Raw genomic sequence first — 22,104 nt, 5'->3', positions numbered from 1 at the left:
TGGGAGAAGAGCAGCTCACAAGGTGTTTAGATGTCTACTGGGAGAAGAGCAGCTCACAAGGTGTTGAGATGTCTCTTGGGAGAAGAGCAGATCACAAGGTGTTGAGATTCTACTGGGAGAAGAGCAGCTCACAAGGTATTTAGATGTCTACTGGGAGAAGAGCAGCTCACAAGGTGTTTAGATGTCTACTGGGAAAAGAGCAGCTCACAAGGTGTTGAGATTCTACTGGGAGAAGAGCAGCTCACAAAGTGTTGAGATTCTACTGGGAGAAGAGCAGCTCACAAGGTGTTTAGATGTCTACTGGGAGAAGAGCAGTTCACAAGGTGTTGAGATGTCTCTTGGGAGAAGAGCAGATCACAAGGTGTCAAAATGTCAGCTGGGAGAAGAGCAGCTCACATGGTGTTGAGATTCTACTGGAAGAAGGGCAGCTCATGAGATATTGAGATGTCTACTTGGTGAAGAGCAGCTCACAAAGTGTTGAGATTCTACTGGGAGAAGAGCAGCTCACAAAGTGTTGAGATTCTACTGGGAGAAGAGCAGCTCACAAGGTGTTTAGATGTCTACTGGGAGAAGAGCAGCTCACAAGGTGTTGAGATTCTACTGGGAGAAGAGCAGCTCACAAGGTGTTGAAATATTTCCTGGGAGAAGAGCAGATCACAAGGTGTTGAGATGTCTACTGGGAGAAGAGCAGCTCACAAGGTGTTGAGATGTCTACTGGAAGAAGAGCAGATCACAAGGTGTCAAAATGTCAGCTGGGAGTAGAGCAGCTCACATGGTTTTGAGATTCTACTGGGAGAAGGGCAGCTCATGAGGTATTGAGATGTCTACTTGGAGAAGAGCAGCTCACAAAGTGTTGAGATTGTACTGGGAGAAGAGCATCTCACAAGGTGTTGAGATTCTACTGGGAGAAGAGCAGATCACAAGGTGTTGAGATGTCTACTGGGAGAAGAGCCGCTCACAAGGTGTTGAGATGTCTACTGACGCCATGGACTTGGAGATATGTGAGACATGTTTCAGGAAGATTGTGAGGAGACAGTAACTTACTTGTAGGCCAGAGTGGCACTGAAGTGCTGGCAGATGTAGGCTTCTAGGATTGCATTAAAGTGCTGGTACTTCCTGTCTGCCACCAGGCCCACGATGAAGACCTAGGGGAGATGGAAAAATGTCTAATCAGCAGATGTAGTCTCTGTGAAATTTGTCTCTTACCCACGCCTCCCAATCCTCTCTTCATGATAGAATCTCAAGCTATAACAACATTTACATCAAAGATCCTTCCATATTCACATAGTCCAGGGGCTTATTCAATAAACGTGTTCTCAAGATCCCTCAAACACAGTGCATCTCGATAGAAGCCATATCTCTTGCGGTTCAAGGACGTGAGCTTGAGGTGTTCTGTCCATGGCTATCCGTTTCAGGCAGCTTGCTTCATTCATTCATTCATCCTTTCATATTCTCAGTTAAAGGATTCCCAGAGATCCACGGAAATAAACATGTGTCAATTAATGAATGTCAGCTTTTTGCTGGGGGCCTGACAGTGGATTGGGAGATACAGCTCTCTCTAACCTCTCTCTGTTGTACTCAGTGCCAGCCACTGTCTCCAGAGAACGCTGAGGATGTGGTCATGCAGTTTCCATTTTCCAGTAGGAACTGTGTGCTTGTTGGACAACATAAATATTGGGATAGTGCCAGACTAATTCTATGCACCCCCTCAGGATATGGTGTCCTAAAGACCAGCTAGCTCACAGTGCCACCGTAAGTTCCCCTAAGAATAGTAGGGGAACAAATGGTTTGGGAAACCTCAGAACATGACAACCTTGACTCCCCAAGGACTCGTGGTAACAGATATTTAACCTTTTCGCTCAATCAGTTGTGCTCTCTCAGAGAGATATACAATAAATACACAATGGGGCATTTTCAATATTTATTGAACCATTGTGATTCTTGTATGGAATATAAGCAGTGAAATAATCAATAGACAGAAGCAGATAAAAGTGATTAGCTGTATAAGGACAGTGAAGAGAATGAACAGTTCCACTATCGTGCTAAAACAGTGTATATAGTCTGGCATATACGTACTGGGTATAGTGTACTCCTGCTATGCGTTCCCTAACCTAGTTGTCTAGGGTGTGCATGCTCTGCCAAGAATCCCATGCTTCTGTGCCGATACTCCAGCTGAGCTGGCATTGTTTATTGTCTCCTTGATAACCATGTCACCTCATAGATGAACTGTAATAATATACTTACGAAGTGGTTTTGTAAGCAATGTGGTTTCAGAGTACATAATTCTGCACTGTCTTGCAAGCAAATGTGTGTCAAAAATCATTGTGTGGGATAGAAGGTAAATTAAGAAAGAAGTGCATTTGAAGATGGCAGTGTTTCTTCCAGGGCCTAACTGAGCCACATAACAATGTCCAGAACCTCTGTGGAGGACCACACAACAGAGAGGCCTACAAGAATACACTTTTAGGGATGAATATGTACCTGGGTAGAGGAATTTAGCCGCTAACTGTCTCTCGCAGCTTGTGGAGAAAACTCCAGTAGGGATCATGGATGTAAACAGGCAAGGTGAGAAGGAATATGACATGAGGAATGAGAATGTGTGTATAATCACTCAAGGGGCAGTGGATGAAGAATGATGGAAGGAGCATTTGAGTGCAGATGTGATTCTACAAAGAGTGTGTGACAAAACCAAGGGTGGCTGGTCTGACCTAGACAAGAGGAAAGAGTCTCTCAGGCCAAACTGGGTGGTCAAAGATGAGTTCTCTGTCATGGACAATTGCCTTTTCTGTGGCACAAGGTTAGTTCCTCCAGGAAATTTGAGAGAGGTTCTGGTTAACTTGGCTCATGAGGGTCATCTGGGCATTACCAAGACCAAGCAAAGGCTAAGCCTTGACTACTGGTGGCCAAACATGGATTTAGAGATAGAGAGGAAGATAAGAGAGTGTGTACCATGCCCCTCCAGTGACAAGATACTCAAACAACATACACCTCCCATGCATTGCAGGTCACCATCGGAAGGTCCGTGGGCTGATGTAGCGCTAGATATAGTAGGACCATTAACAGGAGAAAATCACACTCCATACATACTAGTACTCATGGATTTATACTCCAGGTGGCCTGAGGAAACGTTTGTGTCAGAGATCACAACTAAGTCAGTCATCGAGTTTCTACTTGAGGTGTTCCTTCATGAAGGTTTACCCACCAGCATTCTGACAGATAATGGGGTGCAGCCCTGCTCTAAACAAATGAGGGAGTTCCTAGAGTGCAATGGGATCAAACACAAGTTGTGTGCTCTCTACCATCCTGAGAGCAACGGGATGGTTGAAAGGTTTAACAAGACCATCAAAGAAATCATCCAGTTAGCTAAGGCCAGTGGTTTGGGCTGGAAAGACGAGGTTGTCAAACGTCTAGAGGCTTACAGGTTAGCCCCCCATCAAACTATGGGCATGACACCTTTCGAGCTGTTGAGAGCTAGAAAACCCAACTCTAGATTGGCACCAGGTTGGATGAAGTGGTACAAGGGGTGGACCACTCTTAACGAAGAGACACCATGGAGGGACAGAGAGAGGAAGGCCATGGCTGATAGGAAGAGGAGGTTTGACAAACCTCACGCAGTAAAAGAGATTCAATTCAAGATGGGTGACCTAGTTAAAGCCAGAGCTCCGACAGAGAGACCGAGCTGGTCTGAGTTCATGGAACCCATGAGAATCGTTAAGCTGTTCAGAAATGCTGTCAGGACTCAGTATGGGCGAATCTGGAATCTGGGCAGAGTGGTAAGATGCACTGCCCCCACAGCGCATGTGGACATGCCTAAAGGTGTGGAGTCTGGTAGGACTGAGTCTGCCATGTCTGGTGTGTCTACAGATGCTGTGAAGACCAACACTCACCGTATATTCAGTGGTAGAGTAACTTGTCGTCCCAATATTTGGAACATTATGTTGAAAAGTAATTCTGCGCTTTCCTATTCTGTATCTTGCTTATTCTTTCTGTTTTTATTTAATTGTAGAGGAGGGGGGTGTGTGGTATCTTCTATTTGGGGGGGGTGACTTTCCTTATACCCCGCACCCCTCCCTCCTTGGCGATGTTGTTCTTACCCTCTTTGGGATACTGTACAATGTTGCTGCACTGAAGGTTCAAAGTCGTGCTCCCTGCGTGGAGATGGAGGTTGACACCAACAGTGTGATCTGTGGCTGAGGTCTGATAGCTATTAACTTAAATAAAACTCCTTCTCTCACCAACCATGTTCTCTGTGACTCTTCATACAGCATTAACCGAGTAATTTCAGAGATGCTCTCCAATGCACTCTGTCCAAGGAGGCAGTGTGAAATGTCACCTCAGCAGAAGGAAGGGAGTGGCAGAAGGAACACATCACTAGGCTGCAGGGCCAGAGCTGTCATAGGCCACTCACTGAAGGAGTTAATCAATCCATCATGATTTGTATAGCACAGCCAATCACTCATGAGGGTATCTGGGCACTGAAGGAGTGCCTAGTTTCCCCTTGTCTGGCCCTGCTGTTCACTTAACCTTGTCCTTCCAACACCATTATAATAAGTATAACCCTCAAAACAGACAATGGTAGTGTAAGGGAGCAAGAATGTGTGGGGTTGAGGCTTAAAAGAAGCAAGAGCTTCAAGGAAAAAAAAGGTTGGGAGAGAGTGGAGCGGAACAGAGGAGATAAACTTTAACACAATGGAGAGGATATAGGAAAATTTCTAGGTGAGACAGGATGGGTTAAGATGATGACAGAGGGAGGCTGAAATAGAAGAGTAGAGAAAGTAATGGGGATTAAGGAGAGAAGTGAATAATGGCAACATAAGAGGGAGTGGACACAGGGTAGCACTAGAGAGAGGAGGAAAGGATGCGTAGACAAGGAAGAAAAGAAAAGATGGTAGAGAAATGTGTAAAGAAGGCAGGAGGGAGGTAGATGGAGAACGTGAAAGAAAGAAGAGACGAGAATACGTGGGGCACATATGGGAGACGAAGAAGGAGACAGATGTGAAAAGCATGTGAGAGATGGGTTATAGAAGAAGGGTTGGGAGGAGTTAAGAGAGTGAGAGAGAAAGAAGGAAACATAAAGATAGTATTGATGGAGAGAAAGATGGACATCGGGGAAGAGGGTACAGCAGTGGGAAAGAGGTGAGTTATAGTAGGAGGTAAACATGAGATGGGGGGACCATGTTAAAACAGTAGATGTTAAACCTGTGGATTAACATTCCACACCTTGCTGAGATTGCACAATTCTGATTAATTCACAAACGCTTGCACACTTGACACATATGAATTGAGTTCAGCATGCTGTCAAATGTTGTGTCCAATGTCACCATTGAGAACAGAAAATTGACCTAAGGTTACTTTAAATCCACAAACCCTATAGGACGCTATCACAATGACTGGATGTTGTAATTACTGATATCATCAATAATGTAATTAGATATATAACAATTATGTTATCAATTAAGTCATTTAACACGTCATGAACAATGTAATATGTGAGGTCATAAGCAGTGCATGGTGGAGGCACAAGTTATAGTTAGCTCAATAAACTATAACTTGGAGGTTTCAGGTTTTTTTTGGTCTCTAAGCGTTAGTCCATTTTTGGCTCATCTCTTTCCTACAAGATTGCACCCAATGGTGGACTTGGCCAGTTACAGATCTTCAGCCAAAATAATTTCCACTGGTGTGCCACAGGGCTCCTTTGTCAGTCCTACACTCTTTAACTTTTACTTGGCCCTATTTGCCCTTCTGATTGATTCTTTCAGCATCTCTTCTCACACCTACGTGGATGACACACAGCTGATTGTCAGGCTAGACGGACACTAGAGATGACCTGTCTAAAATCTGTTTCCATGCCTAAATGAAGACTCTAGTTATGAACATTAACTCCCTGGCCCTGAACATCGACAAAGCGGAAGTCAATATTTTCAGTTCTTTCACTGCCTGGACCAATGAATGGTGGCTTGAAATTTTGGGAGTTTGGTAATCCACTTTCCACCAAGCTAGAATCCTTGGAGTTATTATTGACTCCTAACTATCGTTGGAGGAGCATATCAAATCAATTTCCTCCAAGAGTTTCCATTTACGAAGTATCATCAGCAAAATCTGTTGTACTTGACTCTCTGCGGGGTCACCCTCCTGTTTTCTGAACCCATCTTTGTGACTGTTAGGACTCTCTGCACTTTACCACTGCAAACCAGTGCTAAAGTGCTTGTGCTCTCTCTGCACATGGTCAAATTGTCTTATACTCAATTGGCACACTTATATGTCTCTAGTACAGTGACACTACAGGTACCCAAGGCCTGTTAATTAATTTACTAGTGGGCTGCAGCACTTATTGTGTCACCCACATAAGTAGACCTTGAAAACATGTTCAAGTCCTGCCAGTGCAGCCTGTGTGTGCAGATGTAAACTGTAATTTCGGCTTGGCAAAATAAAGCATATGCCAGGCCCAAACCTTTTTTTTAATACATATAAGTCACCCCAAGGGTAAGCCCAAGACAGCCCTTGTGGAAGGATGCATTGTATTTAAAAAGTTGGACACATACTGTTGAGCTGTACATGTCCTGGTAGTGAACAACTCAGAAATTCATTTTAGACCATTGGTTGGCCTATCTCTCCCATACGATAATATTAGTTTACCTCATTACATTTAATAAGTGATACCTTTTGATTGGGAACAGGTATGAAAGTAATGCTTGATGTTTGAGGAATTAGAATGTAAAACACTCTTTAATTGTGAAGTCCGATTTTGGGTCACAATTCTAAAAATCTCACTTTTAGAAATTTGGCATTCTCTTGTCCTAACCATTTATATTAACCCTGGGCGCGCTAACAGAGCATGCAAAGTTTGTACTAATTCGCACTTGCAAGTAGTACAGTACCAAAACTGTCCCTAATCACATAGCGTAGCAGCTAAATCAGCAACAACCTCAGATGCTTTGAAAAAGCAATTTTACATGCTTAAAAGCATATAACCAATTCACAATACTGAACTTTTTACAATGAAAACATTAGGCAATGAGAGAGCTGATGATTTTGGGGTCCCCCCTAACCTAGGGGGAGGATCAAGCAGATGCCTTGAACACAAAGAGCATAAACAAAAAGCACATTTTGTTGAACTTCAGTGGTGGTCCCATCCTCTTAGGACCACCCCAAGCACAGTTATTGGCAAAAAATAATCCCAACCAAAGGCCCTGCAAAGCATTATGGGACGAGATTAGCAGTGGGCAGTGAATATTATAGCATCCAATATCAAAACAATTCTACAAACTAGAATCACAAGTCATGATAATACTTCATTTTATCACTGAATTAAGTAACCCTAATCCCTCTGTGCTTATTATGAATAATCTTGCATAGCAACCAGATGCCCACGTTATTAGTAATAAAGCATGACACCCTCTTCTGCACTTATTATAAATAATCAAGCATTGGAACGAGGTGCCCACGTTATCAGTAATAAAGCATGAAACCATCCTTTGCACTTATTATAAGTAATCATGCATTGCAATCAGGTGCTCACATTATCATTAAGAAAGCATTCCAGCCTTCCTGGAACACGAGTCACCATAAGCATTAACAACACTTTAAAGAAAACACTGTCAATAACATCTTTGAATGAAGCCTTGCTTAGAATCATGTCGATAGTACTTTTAAATAAAGCATTGTCAAACCGTCAGAAATAACACTTTTCAATAAAGCATTGTTCAAATCCATGTAACTACCATCTTTAAATAAAGCATTTTTCCAACATAAACCATGTATCTGCATTTTCTTTCACAACCTTTAGACCACAGAACTTGCAGCCATAGACTCCAGACCAGAAGAGACTGCACTCACAGCTGAAGGGCATATGCACCAGCATTACAACTTCTTAGGGTGGTCCCTCCTTTTTGGACCCTCCAAATGCAGGGTCTCCTCTAGTCAAGAGCTGCTTTCCTGGGGCTGCCACCAAAGGTGGAAAAATGTTGGACAAATGCAGCCTCACAGGGCATTATGGGGCACTCCCTCCAGAAGAGTGAATAATAGTGAATGGCTCTAACCACTTGTTTTTGCTGTGGGGAGTGACCTTGCACCGCCCGGTTTGTCCTTTTTATTTTATTTTTTAATCTTGAGGGTGCCCGGTCCCACCCAGGCACCCTGCATGCCTGCCATGTTGGAGGCAGGCCAGGGAGCCCACTCTTGGCTGCCTTCTCGGCTCCCTGAATGGGCAGCACTTCCTCATGCAGCAGTTTAGCTCCCGTGGGCATGGCACTGCTTCTGGTGGTGGCTACTTGCTACCCCCAGACACAGGTATGGGGAGTGGGGCAGGTCCACTACAGATGGGGAGAGTGTGGCTGAACTCTTTGGTCTTCCTAGGCCTTACTCGTGAGCCAAGGGGCGCAACAGCCATCGCTGCATTCCTCTTTGTTGCAGGGCCTGGAGTTGATGGTCCTGGCTGAGGGGTCAGGCTTGGGACCCCCTCCCCTAAGCAATGGGGAGATGGCCCCAAGCAATCCTGTCAATTGCTCCCTTTGTGTGGGACAGACTTTGTTCCTGCTGCTGAAGAGAAACATAATTTACTTAGCACAGCAGGATGACAAAAGACCCAGGTTCTAATCCTGAGCTGAGCCAGAGAAATATGACAATCCTGGATGACCCACAGGTAGTTCAGATATCTTCTTGGAACTCTCAGCTTTGGTTTTGGCTCACCTGTCTCACTCAATTTTGATATGTTACTTCCTTCTGTAAGCCAAAGGGAACCAAAACTGTACTGTAAGGCAGTCTTCCCCCTATGTGTATAATGGAGTGTCTCTTAAGACAAAACAGTATAACACACTGACTTTCCTTATAAGTATACACCAACTTTATAGAGCCTACCCCATGTCAATATCCAATCCTGCAGGGTCCCCTTTGCACCAGGCTTTCTGTACGCAGTTACCACGCCGAGTACAACAGTAGTTACAAACATGCAACCCTCACACGTGTGCGTGCACACATGTGTGCGCATCCACAAGTAACCAGTCAAGTACCCCTTACCCTTGCTGCATCGCAGTGACCTTATCTTAAATGGCAGACACTGCTGGTAAACACGGGCAGTCCCTTTATCATGTATTTACCGTGGGTGAGTCAACAGTTCTGAGACTCACCCACAGTAGAAAGGCCACAAACCAGGTGATCAAAAAGCAAAAAGTTAGGACATATTACATGGGCAGATCCATTTTGCTACATGCTCCATGAATACCTTAGACATTCCCTCTAAGTTAAGCGTGACTGCTTTTGTGTGAAGCTACCAGAGGGTTAAGCACAGGTTAATTTAGTGACTTTTTGTGGGTCACCCTGACAAATACCCTCCTCAACCAGAACTCAATTTCTCGGAAAATCCTCCCTTTTTTGTTTCTTATATCTAAGAAATATCTGGTGCAAACGTTAATTGTATTCAGAATGGACTCTTGCAATTTTTTGTTTGTTGGTCTACCGGTGAGAGTGAAGGATGGAGCAGCACGTACAATTCTGGGTCTGAAGAGAAAATCTTCCATCACTAATCATCTACAGAAGCTTCAATAGCTGAGTAAACAATGCTCTTTTAAAATGATTTGCCTGTGTCAAAAAGGTATCTACAATACGTCTGCTGGAGCAGGCATGTCTTCTCTGTCCTCCTGGTACTTGCTATTGAACACTCTAAGATCAAAACACTCTTGCCTGGGTGGGACCCCAGAGATGCTTTGTAGGAAAGCGCCTCTTTTGACATGGTTAGCCTCCATTCTTTGCCTGGTGTAAGATGTGATTTCAAACTGTGAGAGCACTGGGTCCCTGATAACCAAGTCCCCAGAGCCAGCTTTCTTTCTTAAAACTGTATCACAATTGCCAACTTCAGAAACCTCGGTAAGTCTCTAGAGGTGGAGATTTTAGCCACGGCTAAATCCCCACCTCTGAGCCGGAAGCTCCGCCTCCAAGCCGCAAGCTCCACCTCCGGGCCGCAATCTCCACCCCCAAACCGGAAGCTCCGCCTCCGGGCCGGGATTTACGGCCCAAGTGCGGACGTAAAGTTAGTAGTCTTAAATCTATTCTGTGAATACCAAAAGTAGTAAGTTCATTCTGGGAATCCCGAAAGTAGTAAGTTCACTCTGTGAATCCCGAAAGTAGTAAGTGCATTCTGTGAATACCAAATAGTAGTAAGTTTATGATTTAGTCTTAAGTTCATTCTGTGAATCGGGCCCTGCATGAGGTATAGGTAAGTCACCCCTACTGCAGGCCTCACAGCCCTAATGCAGGGTGCATTATATCCCATGAGTGGACATATAGCTCGATGAGCAGAAATGACCCTATAGTATCTAAATCCATTCTTGGATATTGTAAGTATCAGGGTGATCCACAGGGAGTCCATGCGTGGGATACTGTCATCATGAGTTTCCTAGCTCCATGGTGGCTTCACTGCACCCTAAGATGTTTGGTACCAAACATCTTGTCTTAATAAATCCTCACTGATGTGTAAATCCACTCAGCTCAACATATAACATCCGCATAGACTTGGTCATCAATCCCAGCATACCTCCTCATCGCAAAACCCTCGGGTGTCATAATATTTTTTCTAGAATACCAAGATCTCCTCACATTAATCAATGCAGCTGAAACCAAAGACGTATTACTTGTTCAGGAAACCCATAATATTTTACTCAGGATCCGGCTAAAGCCACAATAGATAAGAGGAGGCGATTTTTTGCCATGCACCTCAAATTGCATTCCTTCGGAGCCAAAATCGGTCTCTTCCACCCATGCTTCTTTAAATTAACATGCAACAATAAATCGTCGATTTATGAAGATCCCTTCATGTTGCAGACATGTATTGTGGACACTTCTAACTACTCTTTTACTTGAATGCATTGTTTGACATTCTCTTTATGTATCATATTGTTGTATTTTTAGTATATGGGTTAAATCACCATTTGAGTACATGTTTTACTTGTATGTTAATGGTGTACTTTATATGATCATAATGTATTTCTTTTTCTTCATTTCGTAGGTAATTTTTGTGTTTTGTGTACCACAAGATCCTATATATTTATCCCCATACCTATGGGGTAGACGTTTTCCGTCCTGTCTGCCTCTAGAACCCAGATGTTAACATCTTCCCTTTTGTGGTCACCCCACTCCAGTTTATTTTATCCTGCTATTTTGTATGTCTTTTGTCTTATTTTATCCCTGTCACTTATTTCTTCCATCCTTTTCACGTTATCTTTCTTTTATTTACACTTCTTTTTCTTTTCTTTTCTTTTTACACTTTCTGCTAGCTCTTTTCTCTTCTGTATTTTCAATTTCTTATTTGGCCATTTCTCTTTCATTGTATTCTTTTCTTTTGTACTCATCTATCTGCTAAGAAATGCTTAGTTAGTTTTTTTACTCAAATAAGGAACTTGCGTTCTTCTTATTCTTCACCTGTAGGGTTTGCTTATTTCACTGTAATTTTTTATCCTTGATTTTACGTGTTTTTACTTGGAATGTAAAAGGTTTGGTTTCATCTGTTAAGCCACAGAGTTCTTTCTCATTTAGCCAAATTCAATGCTGATATTGCTTTGCTCAAGGAAACCCATTTCACTGAATTGGAGACCAAAAGACCAGAAATTGGGTGGGTTATGCATTTTCCTCACCAGGTAAAGGGAAGCATAATGGAGTTGTAACTTTTTGTACAAAACCTTTACACATTACATTGTTGTCCCAAAAATTAGATCAAGAAGGTCAGTGGCTTCTCTTGAGGTTACAAGTACAATATTTACGCACCTACACATTTTAACAAAATAATCTGGCCCTCGATTTCACACAAACTGATGTCTATTTCTAATGACTATTTAATTTTTGGAGGAGTTACAATCCTGTAATAGACCTATTTCTAGATCGTTCCTCCAAATATTCTTTCGCAAACACTCCACTACAGCCCTCAAACAAAGATCCCTCATGAACTCCTGGAGAATCTGCAACCCTTGTTTTACAAGAATAAACTTTCTTCTCACCTGTACACGTCTCTCAATTTAGGATTCATCACATTTTTGTTTCTAATCCTTTATCTCGACATATCTCATGAGCTGAATAGGCACTATTTTAATTTCTGACCACCCCCCGATAATTTTAATCTTGGTCATCTTCCCCTTCCCCAAAAAGTAAGATGCTAGCGCTTTAATACATCTCTTCGATTGGATACCTCTTTCACACAATGCTTTGATACTTTTATAACTGAGGTCTTTTTGAATGACTCTCCTGACTTATTATTTTCGATTATTTGGGATTCATTCAAATCTGCTTCTAGCAATTTTATCATTACTTATGTTTCCACCGAAAAAGAAAGCAAACTCAAAAAAGCGTTGAATCTTATGAAACACATGAAATCCTTGGGAAAATCTTATTTCACAACCCATTCCAAGGCCCGCTTAGATACATTGATTAAAAGCAACTTTGACGTCAACAAACTCTCCATGGAAGATTCTGCCTCCCAACTACTTAAATACCTAGTTCCAGGTATTATGGTGGTCAAAACAAGCAGGGTAAACTCCTAGCAAACTATCTTAAAATTAAAAAAGAACAAACTAAAATAGTTAGTATTTTAAGAGACTACTGCATTCCTTTTTTTAAAACAATGATATTCTTAACAAATTTGCAGAATTCTATCAAACTCTATATACACCAGAAATAGATCCTTTACAATCTGATATGAACTCATACCTATCCTCTATTTATAAGGAATTTGACTTAACTACAGATTTTTCTTCACTTGGTTCTGCTGTCACAACCTATTACATTCACAATGCTATTAACTCGATTAAAATGGCAAAGCTCCTGGGCCTGATGGCGTTCCTATTGAATTCTACCTTCACTTCTCGAAGCAATTAGGGTCAGATGCAAGACCCTATTTTGCATGTGCAAACAGGTTTGCAACCTGTTTGCACATGCAAAATACAAAAGGGCCATGTACTAACCCTATTTAGTGACTTGCAATTTATTTGCGACTCTCTAAATAGGATTAGCGACTCGCTATTAGTAAGAAGCGTTCCGAGGGCGTCCCTTCCTAATAGCAAGTCTGAGCCCTATGTATGACTGTTTTGCAACCGCAATTGCGGTCGCAAAACAGTCGGAGTTTACCACTCTTCTCAGAAGGGTGGTAAAGCACTCGCAAGAGAGAAGGGGCCCCCAGGGGTCCCCTTCCCCTTTGTGAATGCAGAGGGAAATATTTTTTAGGGGTGGGCAGTGGTCCCAATGACCACTACCTGCCCTTTAAAAATGAAATGAAAACTTTTCATTTTTCTTTTTTTAAATGCATCCCGTTTTCCTTTAACCCTTTCTATGCTGATGACAGAACCGCTCTGTCATCAGCTACGGTGGCGCTGTGCTGATGACGGAGCGGTTCTGTCATGGCCCGGCCGCCGCGCCTGCGCGGCGTGGATTCCGCACCTGCACTGGGCGTTCTATTGAGTGGGTGGGGCCATGACGGAACCGCTCCATCATCAGCACAGCCCAACCGCGGCTGGTGACGGAGCGGTTCCGTCACCAGCATGCGGCTGCCGCGCGGCCACCCCGCCCCCTTAGCGCTGCGGCGGATTAGCTGCCGCAGCGATGCGGTTAAGGAAAATGGGCTGTATTTTTTTTTTAACTGCTTTATTTAAATGCAGTCCCAGGCATGGAGGTCTGCTGAGCCCAGCAGGCCACCATACCTGGGGGGGGGGGGCAGCCATTCCCAAATTGCGAGTGCCTCATTAATATTCATGAGGCATGTAATCTGCGACCCCTTTGGGAAGGCCAAACAGTGTCTCAGACACTGTTGAATATAGCATTTTGTGACTCACAAATTGCGACTCATAATTGAGCGCAATTTGGGAGTCGCAAGATGCTGTGGTCGTACATCTAGCCCTTAATTCCTAAATTACATTGGCTATTTACTTTCTTTGCTTCTTCTAATTCAGCTGCTGGAACATTTCAAGAGACTTTAATATGTCTTATTCCAAAAGATAATAAGGATCATAGGTCAGGTAAAAATTATAGACCCATTTCCATGGTTAATTCTGATTATAGCATTTTTGCCAAGATTCTGGTGTCTGTCTCGATCCTCCCCTCTAAAAGTTAATTGGTCGTGAACAGTCTGGTTTTGTAAAAGGTAGACACCTTTCTGATAATACGAGACCTTTCTCTGATTTTTTGAGTAAATCCAAAGCTTATAAACACTACTTAGCAGCTATTTCCTTCTATGCTGATAAAGCATTCGACCAGATACATTGGAATGTTCTATTCCCTACGCTTTCACGGTTTGGTTTTGGAAAAAGAGTCACCAACCTAGTTTCTCTTTTAAACACTTCCCCTACGCCATCTATTTTTGTCAATGGACTAATCTCTTCTTCTTTTACACAGAGGTGTACGACGAGGATGTCCCCTATCACCTCTCTTGTTTATTCTTGCTCTAGTACAGTTTCCATCTTAAATCTGACAGAATAATACCATACAAGGTTTCAAATGTATAGATAAACAAATAAAATTCTCAGTGTATGCTGACGATATTCTTTTATATATGGCTTCTCCTGATTCTTCTTTACAGCCCATTTTGAATGAAGTTTCCGCTTTTGCCTCTCTCTCTCTCCTAGGTTCTAAATTTAATTCTGACATATGTGAGATTCTTCCACTTAACAAATGGTGCTTCGAACATGTTTTTTTTCACTTCGGGATTTCTTTGGAACCCAGTAAAAATCAAATACATGGGACTTTGGTTCACTAACTTGATAAAAAAAAACTATATCACTCAATTCTACTACTCTACTCTCCTCTTTATCCACTCACACTTCCGGATGTAATCCATTATTTCTCTCCTGGTGGGGTGGGATAGACTCTATTAAGATGATGTTAGTCCCTGTCATACTTTTCTCTCTCTCAGCAATACCTATTAACATTCCTGCTTCTATCTTCAAAAAAGTATATACTATCCTCAATGCATTCTTATGGAACAATAAAAAAACATTGTATATCTCTTTCCAAACTACAAAGGAATAAACGACAAGGGGGAGTTAATTTCCCTCATGTTCACTATTATCAAATCCTTTATTTTTTAAACAATCAATGCTTTAGCTTGAAAACCCCACCACAAATAAAACACCCTTATGGACGGAGTTGGGGTTATGTTTCATACAACCTTTCTCCTTTGCAGACTTTTTGTCTTTTACTCAACGCCCTTCTTCCATCTCACTTCCTATTCTTAAAAATGTTTGCAGAATATTACCTCCATTTTATATTTATCTTTCAACACCGCATCAGTTCCTTCAATCTTCAATCTGGTACAACAAACTCATTAAAATTAATAAAACTTTTTGTTTTGGAAAGCCTGAAGAGACAAACTTTTATTATGGACTCATCAATTGATACGTAATCACTCACCTATCGCCATTTCACATGCTCAGTCCCTTTTTCATTTCCCTAACTCATGCGAAAACAAATTTCAGTCATTGATCTCTTTTATTTCTACTGCATACTCTTCGCTTCATTCTGTGCCTATTTCCCTCCTTCCATTTCATGTATTCCACCACTTTTGTTAACTGTACCTTGAGCTTCTTGCACACATACATGCCCTACTTTTTCCCCTGTTGATCAACTAAAAATCGACTATGGAATAACAATGGGAAGCAAATCTCCACACCCCTTCTCCCTTGTGGAACAAATTATGGCTCAAAATCCGCAAGACATCACATGCTGCCAACGGGAAACAACCTTTACAACGCAACTTTTACAACGCACTACCATTACAACGAAACTTTTACAACGCAAGATCCATTACAACGCATGTCATTACAACGCAGTCATTACAACGCATACCATTACAACGCATACCATTACAACGCATGTCATTACAACGCATACCATTACAACGCATACCATTACAACACATACCATCACAACACATAGTATCCTTACACTATCCAACACTTACCCTACTGTTGCACCCCCTTGAGTTAGAATAGTAATTTTTACCCCTACACTATCCAACACTTACCCTACTGTTGCACCTCCTTGAGTTAGAATAGTAATTTTTACCCCTCTACTATCCAATACTTACCAAACATGTTTTGTTATGGTATGCGTTGTAAAGGTAGTATGCATTGTAATGGAATGCGTTGCAATGGTAGTTTTTGGAAATTCGTTGTAATGGCATGCGTTGTAATGGAATGCGTTGTAAAGGATGTTGCGTTGTAACAAAATAATTGTAAAGGCATGCGTTGTAAAAGTATGCGTTGTAACGTCATACAATCGCTGCCAACACAACTCAAACTCTCTTATTCATTTGCAATCGCCTTGTGACTACCCCTGCCTCCTTGTATAAGTTTGATATTACCATTCCACCTTCCTGTTGCTTCTGATCTGCTTCTGTTTCTGATATTCAACATATCTTATTTGAATGTCCCATCACCTATCAGTTTTGGTAGCAAGTATGGAAACCAATGAACTCAGTTTTTCAAGCACATACACCGTTTTACTTTCCTAACTTATTTTTAGGTACTCTTTCTGCTGATTGGCATTGTTGTACTTTTAATACACAAATTGTAGATTTATTAATTGCTGTTGCATTTCAACAAATTACGAAAAACTGGATGGTGTCTGCTATAATCATAGACTAGATAGGGTTTATCCTGTCCTAAGGTCTCCAGCTATTCAGCGAAATGCTCTTTGGTCTGAGGTTCCGTGACGATTTTAACCCGTGTTTTCATCATTGTCGTAAACACATGATTTTGGTACCAGTGAACCGCAAATGATCCATTTAGTATATCCTGGTGTTTTCGCTATGCTACGAGCAAGAGCACTCCTGTTATGAACACATTTCTGATCTACCCGTGGCATCCATCTTAGAACACGGAAGCCATTTTGTATTCCTTGCCCTCACATAGTCAATGGACACGCAATGACCTCTTTTCATTTAAGGACACGTAGGCTTTAACCGGCGATTCACCTTGCTAGTGACACGTGCACCTTAGGCCAGCAATGCTGTGGCAGCATGACTCGGCAAGAACTGCCTCCCCAGCCTGAGGCCAGTCCTGCTATACTGGTTCTTGTGTTCGTTGGCCTGATCATGATTAGGCGGCCGAAGCTGGTAACCGTGCCCATTTACGACCCACAAACATCTCTTATCCTGTCTTTCTATCTTCTGCACCTGGCTCTGCTCCTTTCCTTCTGGGCCTTTATTAGGGGGAGGTAACGAAATTTACGATGAGGCGGTCCGGGTCTTGAAAGAGAAATTGACATGGGATTATGATGGAATAGTGGGAACCCCTCATTCGTAATGTTTTGACATCAGATACTCTTGACGATTCCTGTACGACGCCAAATATTTATTGTTTAAGACACGAATGTTTAGAACTGTGGTAACATGTAAAGAATTTGCCCCGAGCAGAATATTTAGTATTTAAGGAGTAACCCTCTTTGTACAAATTGAACAGGCTCCTAGACACTGCCCGTGTGCAGTTTCTGTGACTTCTGTGTCCCTGCAGTAATAAACCTTTGGTCTTTGACGCCACCATCGAGAAGCCCGTGTTTCTGTTTGTTTGTGCACCGAGACAGGTAGAACTCCGGGGTCTTCGGGTGTTATCCCTGACACCTCTGGACAGAACCAAAAAGTCCAGAACTCCAATTGGCGCCCAACGTGGGGCGACGTCATTCGGTACCGGTCCAAAAGCCTGAAGAGTTCGAGGAGCTTCGTGTGAAGATTTCAGAGGGAGGCGCCCCACTTCATCGATCCCGGCATATCGCAAAAGTGGCCCGACGTTCTCTTCCACGAGGGTTCCCGTTCAGACGGCTGCAGTGGTCCGTTGCCTTGACCGTCGCCCTGTCTTGGACCCGAGGTGCAGTCCTTAGTACGGCGAGACGTGACGGGTTTCTCCTTGGTGACGTCTTCAGTGCCTCAGTTAAGTATTTTGTGAGGGTTGCTCCTGTTTGGATAATCCTTTTAGTTCTCAGTTCAGTTCAGTTCTGTAAGATTATCACTGGTTATTCTGGTTACGATAATCATTCTGTTCAGTTCAGGTATCGATACATTTGTCAGTTCTGGTAGGCCTAAGTTCTTGGTTCGAGTGCGCATCTTTTCTGTTTGTGTCTTGTTTGTTTTGTGTTCCGGATTATAAAATGGTAAGTCGGAAAAATTGTATGTTGTCTTGTTTTAGTTGCAACAGTGATTCCCAGTTGGAGGACTCGTGTTTGGTTCCTCCGATTGGAACTACCCTTTATGATCTATATTGCAAGTTTGGTGTGGGCCCTATCTCTTATAACGAGGTATGGATCCACTATACAGAGAAAGATGGTGTCCTTAGTTGGCCACTACATGGTAGTTTTGAACCTGAAGTTCTCGATAATCTAGAAAGAAGGTTGTTTAAGAAGAAAGCCCGGCCGGCAATGTTTGATTCTTTCCGTTATTGGCGAAAAGAATCTAAACAGAGAGAAATTAAAAAGTTGAAGAAAGAACAGAAAGAGCAAGAGTTGACTTTAGAACAGTCTGCTAAACAGCTGCAACTCAACGAGTCTGAGAAAGCGAGGGAGGTGGCCAATAGAGAGCGTAATTTAGCGATAGACAAGTGCTATCCTGCTTTGCCATCGAGTACGGCTAAGATAGTAGAGGACCCTGAAAAGGATCCCCTGTTGTCTTACTTGTTACGATCACCCCCACCGTATGCACAGGGTGCTACGGCTCCACTTATACCGAATGTTCAATTACCGGTTGCTGGACAACCTGGTGTCCCTGTTCCCGCTCCCCTGAATCAAGTTCCTGTACCTCCTGTGGTCAATGTTAATGTTCCTTTGACAACCCCTCTTTCAGGGTTGCCGACTTCTTTACCTATGCCTGTATCGCTCACACCTGCTAGTTCACAAGCTATTTTGCCTGCTACTCCTACTGTTCCTAATCTATCTGTTCCAACTGCTACTCTATTTACTGCCTCTGCTAATATTATGACTCCACTTTCTGTTCGTCGGAGAATCACTGATTCTGTCTCTAATATTCTATCTCCCTTCTATAAAACTCTGATTAAGACTCCTACCTCTGACTCTGTGCAGAGACGTAGCCTGCTTCCCAGTACTGAAGAAAGAGGAATATTAGATTCCACTGCTCTTAGATGGGTTTCAAAAGTTGGAAGATATAATGTACAAGATGTATTAGATACATTTATGCAATGGAATGAACCGACACAACGATACGTGTTCGATGAAATGTGTTTCCTTCTACGTGAGGAATTGGAAGAAGATGACCCTGAATCAAATCTAGGAGAATTAATTAATGTTCAGAAAGAGTTTGCTGCAGGTATGATAGTTGGTCAAAATACAAAAGAAGCGATGGAACTAATTTTAAGTTATAGGAATGACCCATCCCTTCGTTCACCAAGAGAGTTAGAGAAACGTAGTACGAAACAAAATCGTCAATATCCAATGAGAGAGGTTCCACCAATTTGGCGTGAAGCTGTGCAAGCTAATGCACCGCTTGGTATTGCAGCCGCTCCGGCACAATTCCAGAGAGTATGGATACATATTCCATGGAAGCGAGCTGAAGTATTAGCAGTGAAACAGGCCTTGCCAGATCCACGTAAAAATCCTGCAGGGTACTACAAAGAGTTGGCTCAAACAGTTGACGCTTGTGTATTGAATCTTGCTGACATAGATCTGCTATTTGGTAATGTAGTACCACAACCAATTTGGGCTAAAATTCGTAAAGAGAATCATCCGGTTGCCCTAGGTGGTGATTGGGCAGCTATAATTGCAGCGGATGGTCAACAAATAGGTGGTTCTAAACCTGAACCCTTAATTGCTAATTTACCTGGTAGAATAATCGATTTAATGAAAACCCTAATGCCAGCATTGCGCGTTAACTGGGACAAATTGTCCGCGTGCAAACAAAAGAAAGACGAAAGCGTCTCCGACTTTTTCACAAGATTCGAGGAGACTTTCGTGGATCATAGTGGTCAGGATATGAGCACAGAAGGAGGCCAGAGATTATTTGTTGATAAATTTGTGCACAATCTGTTGCCAGAACTTAGTGGTAAATTAAAGAATTCTGAAAGTGCGTGGGCTGTCTCTACGACTGCGCAAATACTTGCGACTGCCCAGTACTATGAAAATAGGGATAAAGAGGAGAAAGAAAAAACAGATAAAAAGACGAAAGATCTAAAAACTAAAGTACTTTTACAGCAAGCATATCCGCCTCGCACGAATCAGACTAACATGCAGCAAGGGTCATATCAAAGAACGGATTATAATTTTCAAAGGCCACAATACCAATGGAATCAATGTGCTTATTGCAAAATGGAAGGTCATTACAAAAGTGAGTGTCCAGTTCGAACGCAAAATAATAATGCGGCAGCCCAGAGAGGTCGTGGTAGTTCTATGCAAAACTCTAGAGGTCGAGGACGAGGTGCTATGCCTCCGCAGACGAGTGATCGCCCTTCTAATTATTTCGACCAGCGAAATGGACAATCTGCCCAACAGAATAGGTCTCCACAGTATCATGTTGAAGACTATTATGAAGCTAGTGAGGAAGTTCAGCAAAGTGAGTACTAGGACAGCCATGGACAAAGAGAGGGAGTAGTATCAGTTCCAGTAGATCAGAGTGGGCCTTATGTCGCAGTAGCAACATCAGGTATAGTCGAACCGTTTCTGTTGGATACTGGTGCAGCAAAAAGTTCTATCATACATGCAAAACTCCCTGGCGCACCTTTGTCTGGCTCAACAAACGTTTCAGTAGGTTTTTCGGGCGCCCCTGTTCATAATCCGGTTTCTGGTCCTTTGTCTATTTCTGTTGGACCCTGTCAATTGAAAGCACCCCTGATTTTGACGACAGGTTGTAACGAAAATCTGCTTGGTTTAGACTTGTTAAAACGCCTGTACGCGACATTGTACTGTTCTCCAGCAGGAGTACAGCTTACGTTGGGTAAAAGAATAATCTCTCCGATGTACTTGTCGATGGATGCGCTCCCACCAGAGCTGCGTTCACTCCCTGATACTCTTTGGGCGACTGGTCCTAATGATGTAGGTCTATTGGAAATTCCACCCTATATAGTAACTTTGAAAGCAAATGTCAAACTTCCACGAATTCCACAATACAGAATCTCTAGTGAAGGTGAGCGTGCGCTCCTACTGATAGTACAAGATCTGATCAAGAAGGACGTTATAGAAGAAACTAGAGGTAATGTCTGTAATAGTCCTGTACTGCCTATTTTGAAAAGAACTGACCCAACAAAACCTCCAGTATATAGGTTTGTAATTGATCTTAGAGAGGTTAATAAAATTGTGATTCCACAGTGCCCTGTGGTTCCAGACATTACTGCATTGTTAACGTTGATTCCTGCTACAGCAGCATGGTTTTCGGTTGTCGACTTGAAAAATGCCTTTTTCAGCATTCCGATAGCCGAAGAAAGCAGAGATATCTTCGGTTTCTCTCTAGGAGGACGAAGCTTCAGGTTTAAACGCGCTCCACAAGGCTATTGTGAAAGCCCATCCATTTACAGTCAAGCATTAAAAAGCCAGTTAGATTCCTTCATACTTCCTCCTGGTTCTGCTTTAATACAATATGTTGATGATCTTCTAGTGGCTGCTGATGACAAGGAAACTTGCAAAACAGCTACAATTTCTTTATTGCATCACTTGTCAGATTTGAATCACAAGGTGTCACCTTCAAAAATGCAATACTGCTGCCAAGAAGTGACCTACCTAGGTCATCTCTTGTCAAAGGAGGGAAGGAAGTTGACCCCAGAGAGAATAAAAGCAATTACACAAATGAATGTTCCTAGCACGCAGAGAGAAGTACGTGCCTTTTTAGGTATTACCTCATATTGTAGGCAATGGATCCCAAATTTTTCTCTTTTAGCAAAACCATTGGTAGCCTTGACTGGGAAAGGTGTTCCGAGTCCGGTACCATGGTCTGCAGAATGTCAGCAGAGTTTTTCTGAATTGCGAAATGCACTGTGTTCAGCACCTGTATTGGGTACACCCGACTACAGTAAGCCATTCACGCTCTATGTCCACGAGAGAGAAGGTTGTGCATTGAGTGTTTTGACACAGAAATTTGGTGATAAACAACGCCCTTGTGCGTATTTTTCATCAACGTTAGATCCGGTAGCCAGAGCATTGCCT

At 42.6% G+C, this 22,104-nt stretch overlaps 1 protein-coding gene across 1 annotated transcript in view; it reads right to left on the bottom strand.

The window, feature by feature from the left end:
* Positions 1-22,104, bottom strand: part of LOC144821564 (dedicator of cytokinesis protein 2-like) — a 3,201,295-nt gene that overhangs the window by 2,460,578 nt on the left and 718,613 nt on the right. Inside the window, exon 21 of the mRNA XM_078678750.1 lies at positions 1,045-1,145. Within this exon, the coding sequence (XP_078534876.1) occupies positions 1,045-1,145 (101 nt within the window). The remainder of the gene's footprint in view (positions 1-1,044; positions 1,146-22,104) is intronic.

The sequence above is a fragment of the Lissotriton helveticus genome, chromosome 2_2 (assembly GCF_964261635.1).
Source record: "Lissotriton helveticus chromosome 2_2, aLisHel1.1, whole genome shotgun sequence".
Taxonomy (NCBI): domain Eukaryota; kingdom Metazoa; phylum Chordata; class Amphibia; order Caudata; family Salamandridae; genus Lissotriton; species Lissotriton helveticus.
Note: the sequence above shows the minus strand (reverse complement) of the source record. Positions and strands in the feature narration are given on the sequence as shown.